The sequence below is a fragment of the Bombyx mori genome, chromosome 23 (assembly GCF_030269925.1).
Source record: "Bombyx mori chromosome 23, ASM3026992v2".
Classification (NCBI taxonomy): Eukaryota; Metazoa; Arthropoda; class Insecta; order Lepidoptera; family Bombycidae; genus Bombyx; species Bombyx mori.
Window position 1 is genome coordinate 149,440 of NC_085129.1, and position 16,840 is coordinate 166,279.

Sequence of the window (16,840 nt, forward strand, 5' to 3'; positions counted from 1 at the left end):
TCTAGTAATAACGGTGGCTTATTAACTGCTTAATATCTGTGAAAGTGCACAAATGTGGACAAATGAAACAAAGCCGCTGGACGTAACTTCTCGGGATCCTCCAAAAAGTCTACTGAGAAAATCTCAGTAAATTACCACAATTTTACTGACATTATTATTATTATCCCATATCATCTCATCTCATTTCATTTAATTTCATCCCAGTTGATTAATGTCTCAAATTAATCTTCATTTCATTGTTTCACTCCACATCATAATTTTTCATAAAAATAAGAAAATAAATTAAAATAAGACATGACTTAAAGATCTTAGTTACCAGGTCATAAAATCCCTTAAAAAAATACATTTCCCGCCATTTCAGCAATTGAAATTTAAATTAAAATCAATACATACATACAAATTTACATATTTCCTAAACGAAACGCACCACAAGCATACAAACAAACGGAAAAAATCTTTAAATCGTATACTAAAAAAAAACAAATTGAAAAACCTAAAGATGGATATCTCTGATATTACGAAAGTAGCAAGCAGAAAACGAATCAGTGAAGATGCTGAAAAACTACGAGAAAAAGTTTCTCGTGAAACGGCGAAAATAATTAAATTAAAGGTTTGTACAAATTAATTTATTACAAAAAAGGAACGTTTCATTGAATAGTATAAATATAAAATCCTATAAAAAGGTGGCCCAGGACACGGCCTACTGGGACTTAAAAGAGAAACTACAACAAGTGGAAGCGAATCACGAACGCTTGCAACAGAACATGGTAGAAGTCCAGATGCAGCACGAGGCTACCTCCGGACAATACCAGGACGAACTGCGGCTCCGACCGGAGACTCTCAACAAGTAATCGAAGTTTTTTTTTATCAATATTTCTAGCGGGTAATTAAAATAAGGCCATGTTTACGTTTGGTATAGTAGTTTTGATATAACTAAATAGGTGCCTTCTTAATATATTTAATAAATTATATTAGCGATATTCATATGGTTATGGTATGATACATCATATGGTTGTGACTCAGTTGTTGATTGAAGAGCACACTACACAGTTTTAGATGAGGAACAATTTAACACATTATAACAAGTATTATTTGTAGTATTTATAACATACAGATTTTCACAAATAAAAAGTATTAATGCATACTACTGCGTACATAAGTTCAATTAAAATATAAATGATATTTAATTTTGATTTAGAATGTTTTACAAATAAAATTTGCCCATTGGGGCAACTTTTTTTTTTAAGTTAGTAGTGATGTGTTATCATTGGATAACACATCAATACTAACTTAAAAAAAAAGTTAGGCATGCAATGCCTTTGATAAGTCCTGTTTTGATTATTTGTTAAAATGAACTTCAAATTAAATTTTAAATTATTTATTTCAACACAAATGTCATTAAAGCTTACTTTTTGAATCTTACAACATGTTATAACTGGAAAATAAAAGTACCACAGCCCTGAGAAGAGTTGGCCCATAACCTCAGCCAGCTTGTTGGTTACAACTAAATACTATGTACTCATTTTCAGTTATTTCTCTTTTCAATGAACTTTAATAATAAACATTACTTATTTTGAATTATTTTCTGTGATTCACACAAAAAAAACCCTTAAGAGGTTTCCTATTATAGAAAATTAATCTTTAATTACCTACCTAATGTTATTTTTAATTATCATGTTGTTTTCAAATGACATTATCATTGTCTTTATTCAAACAGATACTTAATTTTTTAAACTCTGTGTAAGACTCGAATGTCAGTTTATGATCTCATTGATGACTTCAAAACACTTCTTTAATGTCTACACCAAGCATGTCGCATGCATGTAGTCATGACTTGGATACTTGAAAGATTTATTGTTTTCCCTTTTGTTGTGGTGTACAATAACACAGATGTTATCACAGATATTGTACTTAAGTTTGTAGAAAAAGTATAAAATATTGTTACGGGCTGGGGCTTGGGATAAATAAAAATTCTACCGAAGTACAAATTAAAAACTGTATTAGCAGTTAGAACACTTAAAACACTTCACAAACACCTTAAAGTTTCGCTTCGCTTCTTTCGCTTCGCTTCATGTGATCCGTTCGCTTCGAGTAGTTCCGATTGCTCACCGAGTGCGTGCCATCTCTGCAACGCTTTTATAGCCGATATCACATCCCTACAATTATCGAGAGTATTCCACACATTTCTAGTATTGTGTTTCCGCTATCTGACAATAGATGGCATTGTACTTCCCGAGCGTTCTCTAGATCCTTCAATATTCGTTCGACTATTCGGTGATAGATGGCGTTGACCGGCGTAACAATATTCAAACCAATATCCTGAGCAGAAAGATAAAAAAACATGAGTGGCACGCGGGGTCTGCCGCGGTAAAACTATTGCGTAGCATTTTTTATCAACTTATGCAATTATAATTAGACAATAATAATTTAATATTAAACAATAATAAAATAAGACCACGCTATATTTATAAACATTAACAAAAGCAAAACATTAACTGTCCCCTTCACACTCACAGGCTAGGCCGCGCGAGAGAGAGATGGGCAGACTTTTCATGATGCGCATGCTGTTGGACATCACGCCGCGCGCTTATTCACACTTAACACTACACAAGCGCAACGTGTGAATGTGTTGAACGCGAGCTACATCGTAGGCAGAGTGGGGGTGTTAGGTTTTATTTTCGTTACGGAATTTCTTGATTCGGTCGCCACGCTCAAAACCCGCGATAAAAGCTATGCATTAACTTAATAGAATCATTGTTTATAAAAATCTTTTATTATTATTTTTTATTGCTTATGTGGGTGTACGAGCATAGAGCCCACCTGGTGTTAAGTGGTTACTGGAGCCCATAGACATGACGTAAATACCGCCACCTATCTCGAGACATAAGTTCTAAGGTCTAGATCTAAGGTCAGCTTTTACAGTACAACGGCTTTCCCACCCTTCCAACTGAAATGCATTACTGCTTCACGGCAGAAATAGGCAGGGTGGTGGTACCTATCCGTGCTGACTCACAAGACATAATTACGCAAATTAGAATTTTGCGGGACTGATTTTTATTACACGAAAACCATGGAAGTCAATCGTGAACAATTATTAAGTACGTATTTTGCTTTCTATTTTATGAAAAATATTTAGTTTTAGTGAGATCAGTAACATAAGGCACACGATTTGTGCAGAGTGCAGGGCGCGCGCCGCGTGTGCTCGGTGCTGGAGGAGGCGGCGGCGCGGGCGCGGGCGGCGGGCGCGCGGGCCGCGGCCGACCGCTCCGCGCTGTGCGGCGCGCTGCGGCACGGCGGCCTGCGCGTGCGCGGCCTGCGCGACGAGCTGCAGCGCGGCCTGCTGCGGCTGCGCGAGCGCGGCGACGGACTGCGCGACCAGCGTGAGTGCGGGGCCGGGGGGGCGGGCGGGGGCGGGGGCCGGGCCGCGCTCACCGCCCGCCGTGTGCCGGGACGGGGGGCGGGCGGGGGCGGGGGGCCGGGCCGCGCTCACCGCCCGCCGTGTGCCGGGACGGGGGGCGGGCGGGGGCGGGGGGCCGGGCCGCGCTCACCGCCCGCCGTGTGCCGGGACGGGGGGCGGGCGGGGGCGGGGGGCCGGACCGCGCTCACCGCCCGCCGTGTGCCGGGACGGGGGGCGGGCGGGGGCGGGGGGCCGGGCCGCGCTCACCGCCCGCCGTGTGCAGTGGCGGCGAGCGAGGCGCGCGCGCGGCGGGCGCTGCAGGCGGCGCAGGAGGAGCGCGGGCGGGCGGAGCGGCGCGCAGAGGAGGCGCGGGCCCGGGAGGACGCCGAGAGGACGCTTCTACGGTGCAAACTACAGCAGGTTCGCTCGCATTACTACCTTGATCCTAGTTATCAAGCCCCCACTGTACTAATTTAGCAGTCTGTAAGAATGTATGAATATTGTTGAAATTAATTCGAGCCTTACAACTTTACTTTATTTGCTTAAAATTGCTAAAATATACTTTTGATGTTTTGGTTGAACTGAAATGGTAATACAATTCAGTTAAGTGATAAATGAGGTTTTTTTTTTTTTTATTGCTTAGATAAGTGGACGAGCTCACAGCCCACCTGGTGTTAAGTGGTTACTGGAGCCCATAGACATCTACAACGTAAATGCGCCACCCACCTTGAGATATAAGTTCTAAGGTCTCAATTATAGTTACAACAGCTGCCCCACCCTTCAAACCGAAACGCATTACTGCTTCACGGCAGAAATAGGCGGGGCGGTGGTACCTAACCGTGCGGACTCGCAAGAGGTCCTACCACCAGTAATTACGCAAATTATAATTTTGCTGGTTTCATTTTGATTACACGATGTTATTCCTTCACCATGGAAATCAATCGTGAACATTTGTTGAGTACGTATTTCATTAGATAAAATTGGTACCCGCCTGCGGGATTCGAACACCGGTGCATCGCTACATACGAATGCACCGGACGTCTTATCCGTTAGGCCACGACGACTTCAAATTTTGGCTTTCTGTTTCAAGTTTAGTATTTACTAAATAGTATGAAACTTGAATTTTAGTTATACATCATCACAACACAACCCTCTTCTTTACAGAAAGAAGACTTCGTTGAAAATCTTCAAAAGGAAATCGAACGGTTGCAACAGGAGCTTCGAGATCGAATTGTTGAAGCCGACAATACTATTGAGAATTTGAAGCTAGGGTAACTAGCACCGGCAACGCCCGTCGCGTCCGCCGCGCGGTCGCCGCGGGACGGCAGCTGAGACGGGGCTGTGTGCAGGTTGCAGCGGAGCGACGACGCGCGGGCGGCGCTGCAGCGGAGCCTGGCCCTCTCCGAGCAGCAGGGCGCCGAGCTGCGGGACCAGCACCAGCGTCTCCTGCTGCAGCTGCAGGTGACACGCTCAGGCTCTCGACGCGCGTCAACGCGTTTTAAACGCTATGTTGTTTATTATCTGTTCGTAAATACTATTTATCCAGGACGCGCATGCTTCCCTCGAGGCATCATCGCGTGCTGTCGAAGAGCTCAAGGAACAAAACGACTCTCGGCAGCGAACCCTCGAGCGGCAGAACGAAGTACAGTTCCGATACGAACGCGGTGTCGCGTCGCGAGCGCGCGCCCCACCCCCTCTGTCTCCCGCAGGCCCTGGGCGCCGCCAGCGCGCAGGTGGAGCAGCTGACGGCGCGCGCCGCCGCGCTGGAGGACGAGAAGGCGGACGCGGTGTGCAGCCTGCGCGCCGAGCTCAGTGCGCTGCAGGCCCGCCACGACGACGTGCAGGGCCGGTTCCAGTCGTTCAGGTGAGGGGGGCACGCGGGGGCGGGGGCGGGGCGCGGGACCCAGTGCAGCCGCGCGTGTTGCAGGGCGGAGAGCGAGGGGGCGGCGGGGCGGGGGCGGGGCGCGGGCCCCAGTGCAGCCGCGCGTGTTGCAGGGCGGAGAGCGAGGGGGCGGCGGGGCGGGGGCGGGGCGCGGGACCCAGTGCAGCCGCGCGTGTTGCAGGGCGGAGAGCGAGGGGGCGGCGGGGCGGGGGCGGGGCGCGGGACCCAGTGCAGCCGCGCGTGTTGCAGGGCGGAGAGCGAGGGGGCGGCGGGGCGGGGGCGGGGCGCGGGACCCAGTGCAGCCGCGCGTGTTGCAGGGCGGAGAGCGAGGGGGCAGCGGGGCGGGGGCGGGGGCGGGGCGCGGGCCCCAGTGCAGCCGCGCGTGTTGCAGGGCGGAGAGCGAGGGGGCGGCGGGGCGGGGGCGGGGCGCGGGACCCAGTGCAGCCGCGCGTGTTGCAGGGCGGAGAGCGAGGGGGCGGCGGGGCGGGGGCGGGGCGCGGGACCCAGTGCAGCCGCGCGTGTTGCAGGGCGGAGAGCGAGGGGGCGGCGGGGCGGGGGCGGGGCGCGGGACCCAGTGCAGCCGCGCGTGTTGCAGGGCGGAGAGCGAGGGGGCGGCGGGGCGGGGGCGGGGCGCGGGACCCAGTGCAGCCGCGCGTGTTGCAGGGCGGAGAGCGAGGGGGCAGCGGGGCGGGGGCGGGGGCGGGGCGCGGGCCCCAGTGCAGCCGCGCGTGTTGCAGGGCGGAGAGCGAGGGGGCGGCGGGGCGGGGGCGGGGCGCGGGACCCAGTGCAGCCGCGCGTGTTGCAGGGCGGAGAGCGAGGGGGCGGCGGGGCGGGGGCGGGGCGCGGGACCCAGTGCAGCCGCGCGTGTTGCAGGGCGGAGAGCGAGGGGGCAGCGGGGCGGGGGCGGGGGCGGGGCGCGGGCCCCAGTGCAGCCGCGCGTGTTGCAGGGCGGAGAGCGAGGGGGCGGCGGGGCGGGGGCGGGGCGCGGGCCCCAGTGCAGCCGCGCGTGTTGCAGGGCGGAGAGCGAGGGGGCGGCGGGGCGGGGGCGGGGCGCGGGCCCCAGTGCAGCCGCGCGTGTTGCAGGGCGGAGAGCGAGGGGGCAGCGGGGCGGGGGCGGGGGCGGGGCGCGGGCCCCAGTGCAGCCGCGCGTGTTGCAGGGCGGAGAGCGAGGGGGCGGCGGGGCGGGGGCGGGGCGCGGGCCCCAGTGCAGCCGCGCGTGTTGCAGGGCGGAGAGCGAGGGGGCAGCGGGGCGGGGGCGGGGGCGGGGCGCGGGCCCCAGTGCAGCCGCGCGTGTTGCAGGGCGGAGAGCGAGGGGGCGGCGGGGCGGGGGCGGGGCGCGGGCCCCAGTGCAGCCGCGCGTGTTGCAGGGCGGAGAGCGAGGGGGCGGCGGGGCGGGGGCGGGGCGCGGGCCCCAGTGCAGCCGCGCGTGTTGCAGGGCGGAGAGCGAGGGGGCGGCGGGGCGGGGGCGGGGCGCGGGCCCCAGTGCAGCCGCGCGTGTTGCAGGGCGGAGAGCGAGGGGGCGGCGGGGCGGGGGCGGGGCGCGGGCCCCAGTGCAGCCGCGCGTGTTGCAGGGCGGAGAGCGAGGGGGCGGCGGGGCGGGGGCGGGGCGCGGGCCCCAGTGCAGCCGCGCGTGTTGCAGGGCGGAGAGCGAGGGGGCGGCGGGGCGGGGGCGGGGCGCGGGCCCCAGTGCAGCCGCGCGTGTTGCAGGGCGGAGAGCGAGGGGGCGGCGGGGCGGGGGCGGGGCGCGGGCCCCAGTGCAGCCGCGCGTGTTGCAGGGCGGAGAGCGAGGGGGCGGCGGGGCGGGGGCGGGGCGCGGGCCCCAGTGCAGCCGCGCGTGTTGCAGGGCGGAGAGCGAGGGGGCGGCGGGGCGGGGGCGGGGCGCGGGCCCCAGTGCAGCCGCGCGTGTTGCAGGGCGGAGAGCGAGGGGGCGGCGGGGCGGGGGCGGGGCGCGGGCCCCAGTGCAGCCGCGCGTGTTGCAGGGCGGAGAGCGAGGGGGCGGCGGGGCGGGGGCGGGGCGCGGGCCCCAGTGCAGCCGCGCGTGTTGCAGGGCGGAGAGCGAGGCGCGCGAGGCGGCGGCGGGCGCCAGCGTGGCGGCGCTCATGCGGGACGTGCAGGCCGAGGGCGAGCGCCGACACAAGCTGGAGGCCGCGCTGGGCGCCGCGCGAGACCTGGCCGCCCAGCGGGAGCGTCTGCTTGCGGTCTGTCTCGCTCCTGTACAATCATTTCGTAGCGTGAGTCAGTTGACCCAACCTAAATAGAATTTCACGACTGATTTCAGGACAAAGAAGACGAACTCAACAAACAGATGTCTATTATTCTGGATATGAGGAACGAAAAGGTATCTGCAGGTTCTCGATCACGTCCACCGCACAGACCACCGCGTGACGATTGACGCCGCCGTTCACAGGAGCGGCTCCAGGAGAAAATCCAGAGCATGCAGAACACCATCGACAACGTGCAGAAGGAGCTGTCGGGCCGCGGGGCGGGGCGGGGCGGCGCGCAGGGGGAGGCGCCGCAGCAGGACGCGCCCCCCCGCCCCCTCGACCCCGTGCTCTACAACTTCCTGAGCGACACCAGCCTGGACGCCGACGCGCTGGACGTATGCGTCACTGCTGCGTGTGAGTGTGTGCGCGTGGCGCGGGTGCTGTAGTGGCCGGTGTCGGCGGTGTGTTGCAGACGAGCGAGGTGCGCCGCCGGTTCGAGGCGCTGTCCGGCGGTCGGCGAGCCGGCGCCGCCCAGCGTGCGCCCCGCCCCGCCCCGCAACATGCGTACCCTCAGGTGCGTGTTCACCTCCTCCAATAAATGTGCTGCATAAGTCCCGTGGGTAAGGTTTACTCGTTATGACCCAGATATAAGAAATATGCAAAAATAATGATGAACAGTTGTGGCCTCACCGAGCACGCAGCGCAACCGGCGCCTGCTGTCGGTCCGTCGGCCTGACTCTTGTATTTCGTCTTTTTGAAAGTTATTGTCGTATAAATTTGTATCACACTTTCAACCCAATTAATAATTCGTCCAGTTCGTTTCAAGATTTAATTCTAAATGCGACTTAACGGCTACGCATTAAAGGTAAGTTTCCATTATTTCGCTGATTGTGACGACTGGTTCTATGAACACGCGCCGCCGCCGCCTCCGCTCGGCAGTCGCCCGTGTCCTTGTCGCAAGTGAAGCTCGACTTGAAAACGAAACATAAATCATTCTTCAAAAACAAGAGAGTCGATTTGAAGACGAAGAAACTCAAGTGACGGACTCGCTCTTATTCATGATTTATTCAAATTAAATATCACATTAATCCATCAAGAGATATTTTATTTCAAAATCTACTAAAATAAGGTATTATATAAATGTAAAAAATAAAAATAAAATCATAATGGAACTGGTTTATAATTTAAGGAATAAGTGTTCAGAATCCTAAACAAACTAGAGGCAACACCCCTAGCGCTACCCCCGGCCGCTTCAAGGGGGGCGCACTCCCTCCGTCCGCCGACATCTGCGCCTCGAGCGGGGGCGGGGCGGGGGTCGCGGGGGGCGCGGGTGGGGCGCGAGGCGACGCACGCGCCGGGGTAGCGCTCGGCGTCCCGGGGGGCGAGGGGGGCGCGGGCTCGTCGCCGCCGTACTCCGCCGCGTTGTCTCCGTACTCGCCCGCCTTTAAAGCACGTTATGACCTCTACTGATGTGCAGCTAGGGTGCTCTGAGGCCGATATCAATAGAAACCATCCGGAACGCTTACCTTGAAGTCGGCTCGATTCGGTTCGAACTCGAAAGAGACTCGCGAGATGATCTCGGCCCCCGGGGTGGGGGCAATGGGGGAAGCTGTGCGCGTGGGCGGGGCGGGGCCGCGGGGGGGAGTCGGCGTCGGACTCGGTCGAGCGCCTCGTGCTGTCGTTAGTTCCTCTGCAGCATAACATTCACATATTTCTAATTAAGATTCGTTCGCGATATGCACAATTCACAAAGGGGATGGCCCATTTTAGGCCCAAAGCGGACAATAGATTATAGAAAAAATACTTAGTGCATTAATTTTGTCATAAATAAATATGCATTTACTTTCTTGCAAATAAGCGCCACTATAGTTTACAATAAGTAGTTTAAAAAAAGTAACTCTATTGAAAAAACAAGGATTTTTATTTTTGCGGGAAAAATATTGCCAGCTTCAAAACCTTTTACGTATGAAGTAAATATTTTGAGTATATAAATAAAACATATAAATAAATCATTTTAAGTATTATCATTAATCAAACGATTTTAATGGATTTTTATGCACATAAAATAACATCGAAGACATACCCATTGGACTTTAACTAGTAACTATACTTGAGACCTTAGAACTTATATCTCAAGGTGGGTGGCGCATTTACGTTGTAGATGTATATGGGCTCCAGTAACCACTTAGTAACACCAGGGTGGCTGTGAGCTCGCCCACCCATCTAAGCAATAAAAAAAACTTTACTAGTATTGTTATTTAAATATGTACATTTAAATATGTACATGTAACAAAAACATAAAAAATAATGTGTACTCGTAAAAAAAAGATTAAGATATAAATCAATTATCGGTTATTTAAAAAAATAATCGATTTATGAATTTCATCTCATTATTTTTCTTTATACTGACAACACTGAATTTAATCTGACTGACTGATACGCTTGTTGCTTGTGGTGTTGTGCTTGCGTACTAGGAGTGGGTGATATAAATCGTATATAGATTCAATATCTATATATCACAGCAATATCGTTGAATCCGATATCGCCCCGCACGAAATCTATATATCGATATCAGCCGATACACGATATTGCTCGATGTGATGCGCATCGCCATATCGTACCGATTCGTGAATCGAAATCTATATATCGATATCAGCCGATACACGATATTGCTCGATGTGATGCGCATCGCCATATCGTACCGATTCGTGAATCGAAATCTATATATCGATATCAGCCGATACACGATATTGCTCGATGTGATGCGCATCGGCATATCGTACCGATTCGTGAATATCAGCAATATTCGTTTGGTTCGTAACGAATCGGCCAGAGTGAGTGAGCGCACGATAGGGATATCATGTGATGAATGAAACAGAAACAGGCATTATCCATACAATTGTAAACCTTATATTTAAGTCCATATGTCTGTAGATTATTCTTAGCGTATCAGCAGGATACAATTAAGGAAAGAAGTTTCAACTTTCGACCCTAACTTGAATGCAGTATAGCCTATTTGCATCGTTGAATTTAATTTCACGCGCTTTGACCTTGAACTAGAATTTTTGGACAAGTGTTTATAAATACTTAAAAGTTTTTTGTGTTTGATTTTTAAAGTACACATTTTTCTATTTTTAGTTGAATCCAAATAATTGAGTTTATTTCTTGTGTTTGTATTAAACTTTTGAAATCTACACTCTTTTGGTATATTTTGTAATTTTAAATTAAAACACAAAATACTAAAAACTGAAAATAATGTAGCCAGTCCTAAGCCTGGTAAAAGCATGAAGGAAAGTTTTTTTTATATTTTTATTTTGATGTTCTTTTTATTACTTTAAGATCATATTATAAATTGATATCAGAAAACCAACCGTATAACGTTGACTTAAATCTATATCTACTACGATATTATATCAGCGTATCGTTTCAAATCTCAAATATCATGAATCGAGAAAATCTACTAGCATCCATCAATATATAGATTCAGAAAATATATAGATTCAATATCCGATATTGATCCTCGATATATAGATACGATTCGATACGCGGCAAAACCGATATTACCCACTCCTATTGCGTACAAAATGGATGTGTTTTGATTTTTCTTCGATTTATTTTACTTTTATCAATAACGTTTCATACTACGACTAAAAAACTTTGTGTGAATTGTGGTTTTACCCTGACCGAGATTTAAAACCGTGTATATGCTCTCCTTTGCTATTTTTAGATGATACTAATTGTGTATGGAGATGAAGAAAATATAGATATTTAAAGAATTAAGTGTGTTTTTATACCCTATTGGATAAAAATACATTAGGAACATCTTAAACATTAAGAAAAGAAAAGTTCTTGAAGTATCTCACAATCCGACACTTATTTATATAGAAAATTAACCTCAAAACGAGTTTTTATTTTTATTATATTTTTTATAATAGTGGCGTCAATTTCAATATATTTTTTAGATATCCAATACATTTAAGAATTTGAATCAGTACATTTTTATAGTAATATTTGATGTCCATCTTGGGCCTAGCACACTATGGAGAGTGGGCAATCCCCTTTATATAAAATGGAACTCAACCGGTCGCAGTCCTGAACGAAGTAATATTCTCTAAAGTGAGGGTGTCCGTTGTCACGTCCGTGGGCTCTTCAAAAAGTAGGGTCTCCGAGCATAGCGCTGAACATTCCTTGTCACTGCGGAATCAGAAATATTGTTATGATAAATAAGATCAAATTAAATAAAAAACTTGGTTTACGATATGAACGCACCGGGCGCAAGCTCGCAGCGTGTGCGCGCAGTGCAGGAAGCGGCGCCGGCGCGACAGCACGGCCACCGCGCGCACCGCGCCGCACCCCGCCGCCTCCCCTCTCACCGCGCCGCACCCCACCGCCTCCCCTCCCACCACGCCGCACCCCGCCCGGCCCGCCGCCTCCTCTCCCACCACGCCGCACAGCTTGCCCGCGCACACCACGCCCGCACCCTGCTCACTCTGTGGATAGTTTCGCGATCGAGATATATCTTGACTAAACCAGACAGAGAAACACAAAAGTAAGCGCACGACAGACCGCGCAGAGATCGTCCGCTCGCAGACAGAGCTCGTCGTCGGCGCGCGGCCCCAGGCGCGGCACTAGTGCGGAGCAGCGGTCCAGGGTCGCCGCCGCGATGCGCATCACGAGGCGCGAGCCGACCGGCGAGGCGAGGCGCACCGCGTGGCAGGAGGTCGGCGCGCCGCACTCGCCCGCGCCCGTCGCCATGAGGATGGGCAACGCGCCGGGCAGGGCCTCCTCCAGCTCCAGCAGGGCGAGCGCGGGGCGGGGGCTCGGGGCCCGGGCGGCCGCCACGCGCCGCACCCGCCGCGCCGCCGCCGAGCCGGGCGCGCGCACCCACAGCGCGGGCACGCAGCGCGCGGCAGTAAGCACCGCGCGCACGGACACCAGCGAGCCGCCGCACCGCCCGCCGTCCGCGCGCTCCACCACCAGCTGCGGCACAAGCGCGCAGGTCGGCCACAGTGGGCTCGTGGACACTACGTCCAATATTCGTAACGGTTTACGCTACGCACGAATGCGCTTTCCAACACAATTTCCACATACTATGCATCAATTAAATATTGGAATCAATAAACTTTAAATGCTTATATCCATTATAAATGACATCTAGTGCTACAGTTGTGCTGACTATCTTTATTACAAGAAAAAACAATTACACTTAAAAACATTTTTAATATTATAATACTTATTAAGTTCGACATTTATGGAAATCCTGAACCGTATTGTTATTGCATAGTGCCCCAGTGTAGAGACAACAGTAAAACGCCAATCCAATTATTTATTTTTATTACAAATAACCTACGGAAAGTGATTAACGCTTGCAAGGAACGATGATGCTCATTGTGTATCAACACATTGAAGAATGAATGGTTGTGACGACATTTCGTTGTACTTCACACAACACAATCACATAATCTAATTAATCTAAATGTATAGCAAAACTCGTGAATAATGATAAAACCAAGGATATTTTAGGGCCCTACACATTAAACGTCACCGCTTGCACTCTCTTGCACGCGACGTCCGATCTCCACCAGGGGTCAGAACCCAGGCAGAGTAATTTTTTCCCTGGCCAAGAAGCTGTCCAAACTTTGAAAAAAGCAGAACTCTGCGGGCGCAAGGTCTGGAGAGTACTGAATGACACAAAGCTTCCCCCTAACTTCGCTTAGAGATTTAGAGATCGACCAATGTGTCGTATGAGTTCGAACATTGTCGGGTAGGCGCAGCCGGAGATTCGCGGGCTTCTGCATCATTGTGTCCAGTTCCTCACTTGGATGGTGATCAACGGGACTTACTTGTCTTTGGTCTTTCAAATTTTTTAGCTTTTAATATTTTTAAACAATTTAATTCGATTTCTAGTATAAATAAAAGATATTCGATTTAGTAATAAGTAACTATACTTGTAAGGTTGTTCTTTCGCCCCACCCCCCCTTTTGTATTCGAGGATGGTCACCATCCAGCTTTAGATTCAGACTCAGGGGCTGAACGTGAGAGCTCTTCGTTCTCCTGGCCGTCTACTAGGAGGGATCAAAAAGTAGTGAGAATGAGATAGGCTTTTTTTTTATTGCTTAGATGGGTGGACGAGCTCACAGCCCACCTGGTGTGAAGTGGTTACTGGAGCCCATAGACATCTACAACGTAAATGCGCCACCCACCTTGAGATATAAGTTCTAAGGTCTCAAGTATAGTTACAACGGCTGCCCCACCCTTCAAACCGAAACGCATTACTGCTTCACGGCAGAAATAGGCAGGGTGGTGGTACCCATCCGCGCGGACTCACAAGAGGTCCTACCACCAGTAATTACGCAAATCATAATTTTGCGGGTTTCATTTTTATTACCCGATATTATTCCTTCACCGTGGAAATCAATCGTGAACATTTGTTGAGTACGTATTTCATTAGAAAAATTGGTACCCGCCTGAAATTCGAACACCGGTGCCTCGCTCAACACGAATGCACCGGACGTCTTATCCGTTAGGGCACGACGACTTCAAAGCCACGAAGGCTTCAATCCCTTTCAAAAAAAAAGTTTTATCTTGGTTCTGCAAAAAGCTCTCCACGGCATCCATCACCTCGTTATCGTCTTTGTACCTGTTTCTCCTTAAGTATTCTTTCATTTTGGGTACAGATAAAAATCGCTGGGCACCAGATCTGGTGAATAAGAGGGGTTGGACCTGTGCGCGGGTGCGTTGTCGTGATGAAAAAGCACGACCCTTCAAATTTTCCCTCTCCTTTTCTCTTTGATGGCATTCTTCAACTTGGAAATTAAAGCTCCATAATATTGGCCTGTAATAGTGATTCCACGCTCCAAGTAATTAATCAACAATATCCCTTCTGAGTCCCAAACCATTGAGGCCATAACCTTGCCAGCCGATGTCACGGCACGAAACTTCTTCGGGGTCGGTGATGATGGCTGTTTCCATTGCGAAGTTTGCTGTTTTGTCTCGTCTCTGGATCAAAATGATGGACCAATGTTTCGTCCATTATTGAGAAACGAGACAAAAAGTTTTCAGAATCTTCTTAAAACTTGTCCAACAATGTCTTCGAAATATCAAGTCAATTTTGTTTCCGACTGTCGGTTAACATTTTTTTTTTTTTTTTTTTTTTTTTTTTTTTTTTTTTTTTTTTTTTTTTTTTTTTTTTTTTTTTTTTTTTTTTTTTTTTTTTTTTTTTCTACTGTGGGTAGTTGAAGTGTATACACTAGTTTGTTGAGCTCTCAGTGTTTTTAATTGTTAAAAATATATATTTTTACCTATTCATATCTAAATGCTATAATTTGGGTTCCATAACTTGCTTCACAACAGCTCATAACAAGTTCTCTCTATTAATATCACTTCACATCATCACTACTGCCACATCATCAATAGCGCCGCATCATGGATCTGTACACTAAGTTACAAGAGGTGGAATCAAGCGTTGTGCAGAGGATGACTGAGTTTGAAGCAATGCTGAGCAGTCACCAGTCACCACACACGGACCTAGGCAAGTTGTCACAAGATTTCATCGCATTCCGGAATCTCACACTACAAACACTCAACATGCTGAGGTCACAGATGGAGCTTGTTCTCTTGGGGTTGGACAGGCATGAGATGGCGTCGCGTCGTAAGGTCCTTCTGTTTCATGGAATCCCGGAGTCAGATGCCACAGACCCAGCAACAGCAATTGTGGGTATATTAACCAACCAAATGAAGGTGGCTGGTTGCACAGAAGAGGACTTAACTGCTTGCTATCGGTTAGGCTCCAACACCAATAAGCCTAGGCCTATATTAGTCAGGTTCCTGAGTTTGAGGCGATGCAATGAAGTGTGGAAGAACAAGACACTCCTGAAGGGTTCTAGGGTCATCATTTCAGAATTTCTGACCAAATCACGTCATGATGTCTTTTTGGAGGCCCGCTCTCATTTCGGCGTTAAGCGCTGCTGGACAACAGATGGGAAAATAATCGTCCTTCTCCCGGATAATAAACGCTGTAAGATTGAACAGATGTTTGAACTTCAGCATCTGAAAACCAAGTTTCCCTCGGCTCAAAAAGCGCAAGGAGCTCCTCAGTCATCTGGGAAATCTCATGACGAACCCAAGACGGCACCAAAATCAGCGGCAGAGCGAGAAATCGGCAAGAGGACGACTCGTCGAAAGTAGTATGGCGGTATCTTGAACTTATTCATAGATGTAACACTAAAAACTTAGTTATCTATTCGAGGTAGTTGTAATGCGTTTTTGAACATTATTTCGATCAACTTTCAAAATTACCAACATATAAAAATTTTGATTGTAAATAATTGTAATAGAACTGACAGATAGATAAGTGATAATCATAGATTATGCACTTAGTAGTAGCAGCAGTAGGGTTTTTCTCGAAGAGAAAGGCAATGGAACTATGCCATACAGCCAACTCTTAAGTTTTATATTGTCAATATAGATTATACATTTACTTAATATATTTGTGACAATGATAATAGAATTTGCGTTTTGTTTTTAGTATGTACATTTTCTGACTTAGATTAAAGTGATTTGCTAATCTCGAAAGGAGCGTTTGTGAAGTAAGTTACAGTTGTAAATCTTTAGATTTTAGTTTTACGTTAGCTTTATTTATTTTTTAGTGTTTTCTATTATTTTACTGTATTTTTGTTTAGTATATATTTATATTATATTATCTTAGTATGTCAAACTTAGATATTAATGATGCCTTCTTCTCATGCTCTTCCTCAAGCTCGTCTGACATAAGCTATGGTAGTGCATTTAGTGAGGATGATGACTCAACTCATTTGCGAGACTTGATTCAAGCAAAATTTTCGCCGTTTCCTAAGTTCCTCAACATCGTTCACATAAACGCACAGAGTGTCCCAGCCCACTATCCCGATCTCTTGTCCTCTTTCGATTCCAGTGTCGTCCATGCAGTACTCATCTCTGAATCCTTTCTTAAACCTGCTCTTCCCTCTACTCAGTACTCTCTACCTGGGTATCGCTTACTACGCAACGACAGAATAGGGAAAGGAGGAGGTGGCGTAGCGATTTATCTTCGTTCTGATATTCCTTCTAAAGTTATTGATGCGTCCCCAGGTGAATATACGCAGTCCGCAGAAAACCTATTTATTGAAATCTCCTTTCACCATACTAAGCTTCTTCTAGGCGTTCTTTATATCCCCTCTTCTCATGTTGACTATTTCTCCTCTTTCGAATCTAAACTTGAATCTCTTTCCCCCCTTTATGATCATACAATAATTCTTGGTGATTTTAACACCTGCCTTCTGAAATCTGACAGCCGTGCTGATAAACTTCGTGCGGTAGTTACTTCTCTCAACTTAAATA

The 16,840-nt window shown here is 49.2% G+C and overlaps 2 protein-coding genes across 4 annotated transcripts in view; one reads left to right on the forward strand and one right to left on the reverse strand.

The window, feature by feature from the left end:
* Positions 1 to 8,579, forward strand: LOC110386614 (myosin-14). Its single transcript, XM_062675476.1, has 14 exons — positions 1 to 126; positions 362 to 610; positions 684 to 847; positions 3,178 to 3,380; positions 3,681 to 3,817; positions 4,562 to 4,668; positions 4,747 to 4,858; positions 4,944 to 5,039; positions 5,107 to 5,261; positions 7,327 to 7,477; positions 7,558 to 7,617; positions 7,687 to 7,878; positions 7,956 to 8,057; positions 8,423 to 8,579. The coding sequence occupies exons 2-14, from the start codon at positions 500 to 502 to the stop codon at positions 8,522 to 8,524; spliced, it is 1,692 nt and encodes a 563-aa protein (XP_062531460.1). The 5' UTR covers positions 1 to 126; positions 362 to 499; the 3' UTR covers positions 8,525 to 8,579.
* LOC105841270 (uncharacterized) overlaps positions 8,568 to 16,840 on the reverse strand; it is a 22,169-nt gene continuing 13,896 nt past the window's right edge. For 2 of the 3 annotated variants that reach the window (XM_038019135.2, XM_038019134.2), the window contains exons 3-7: positions 12,050 to 12,463; positions 11,753 to 11,973; positions 11,565 to 11,677; positions 9,010 to 9,173; positions 8,568 to 8,925 (exon numbers count right to left, since the gene is read on the reverse strand). In XM_038019135.2, coding sequence (XP_037875063.1) covers positions 8,683 to 8,925; positions 9,010 to 9,173; positions 11,565 to 11,677; positions 11,753 to 11,973; positions 12,050 to 12,463 — 1,155 coding nt within the window. In that variant the 3' untranslated portion in view covers positions 8,568 to 8,682. Of the gene's footprint in view, positions 8,947 to 9,009; positions 9,174 to 11,564; positions 11,678 to 11,752; positions 11,974 to 12,049; positions 12,464 to 16,840 lie in introns of all 3 variants that reach the window. The other variant, XM_038019139.2, reaches the window with a different exon arrangement.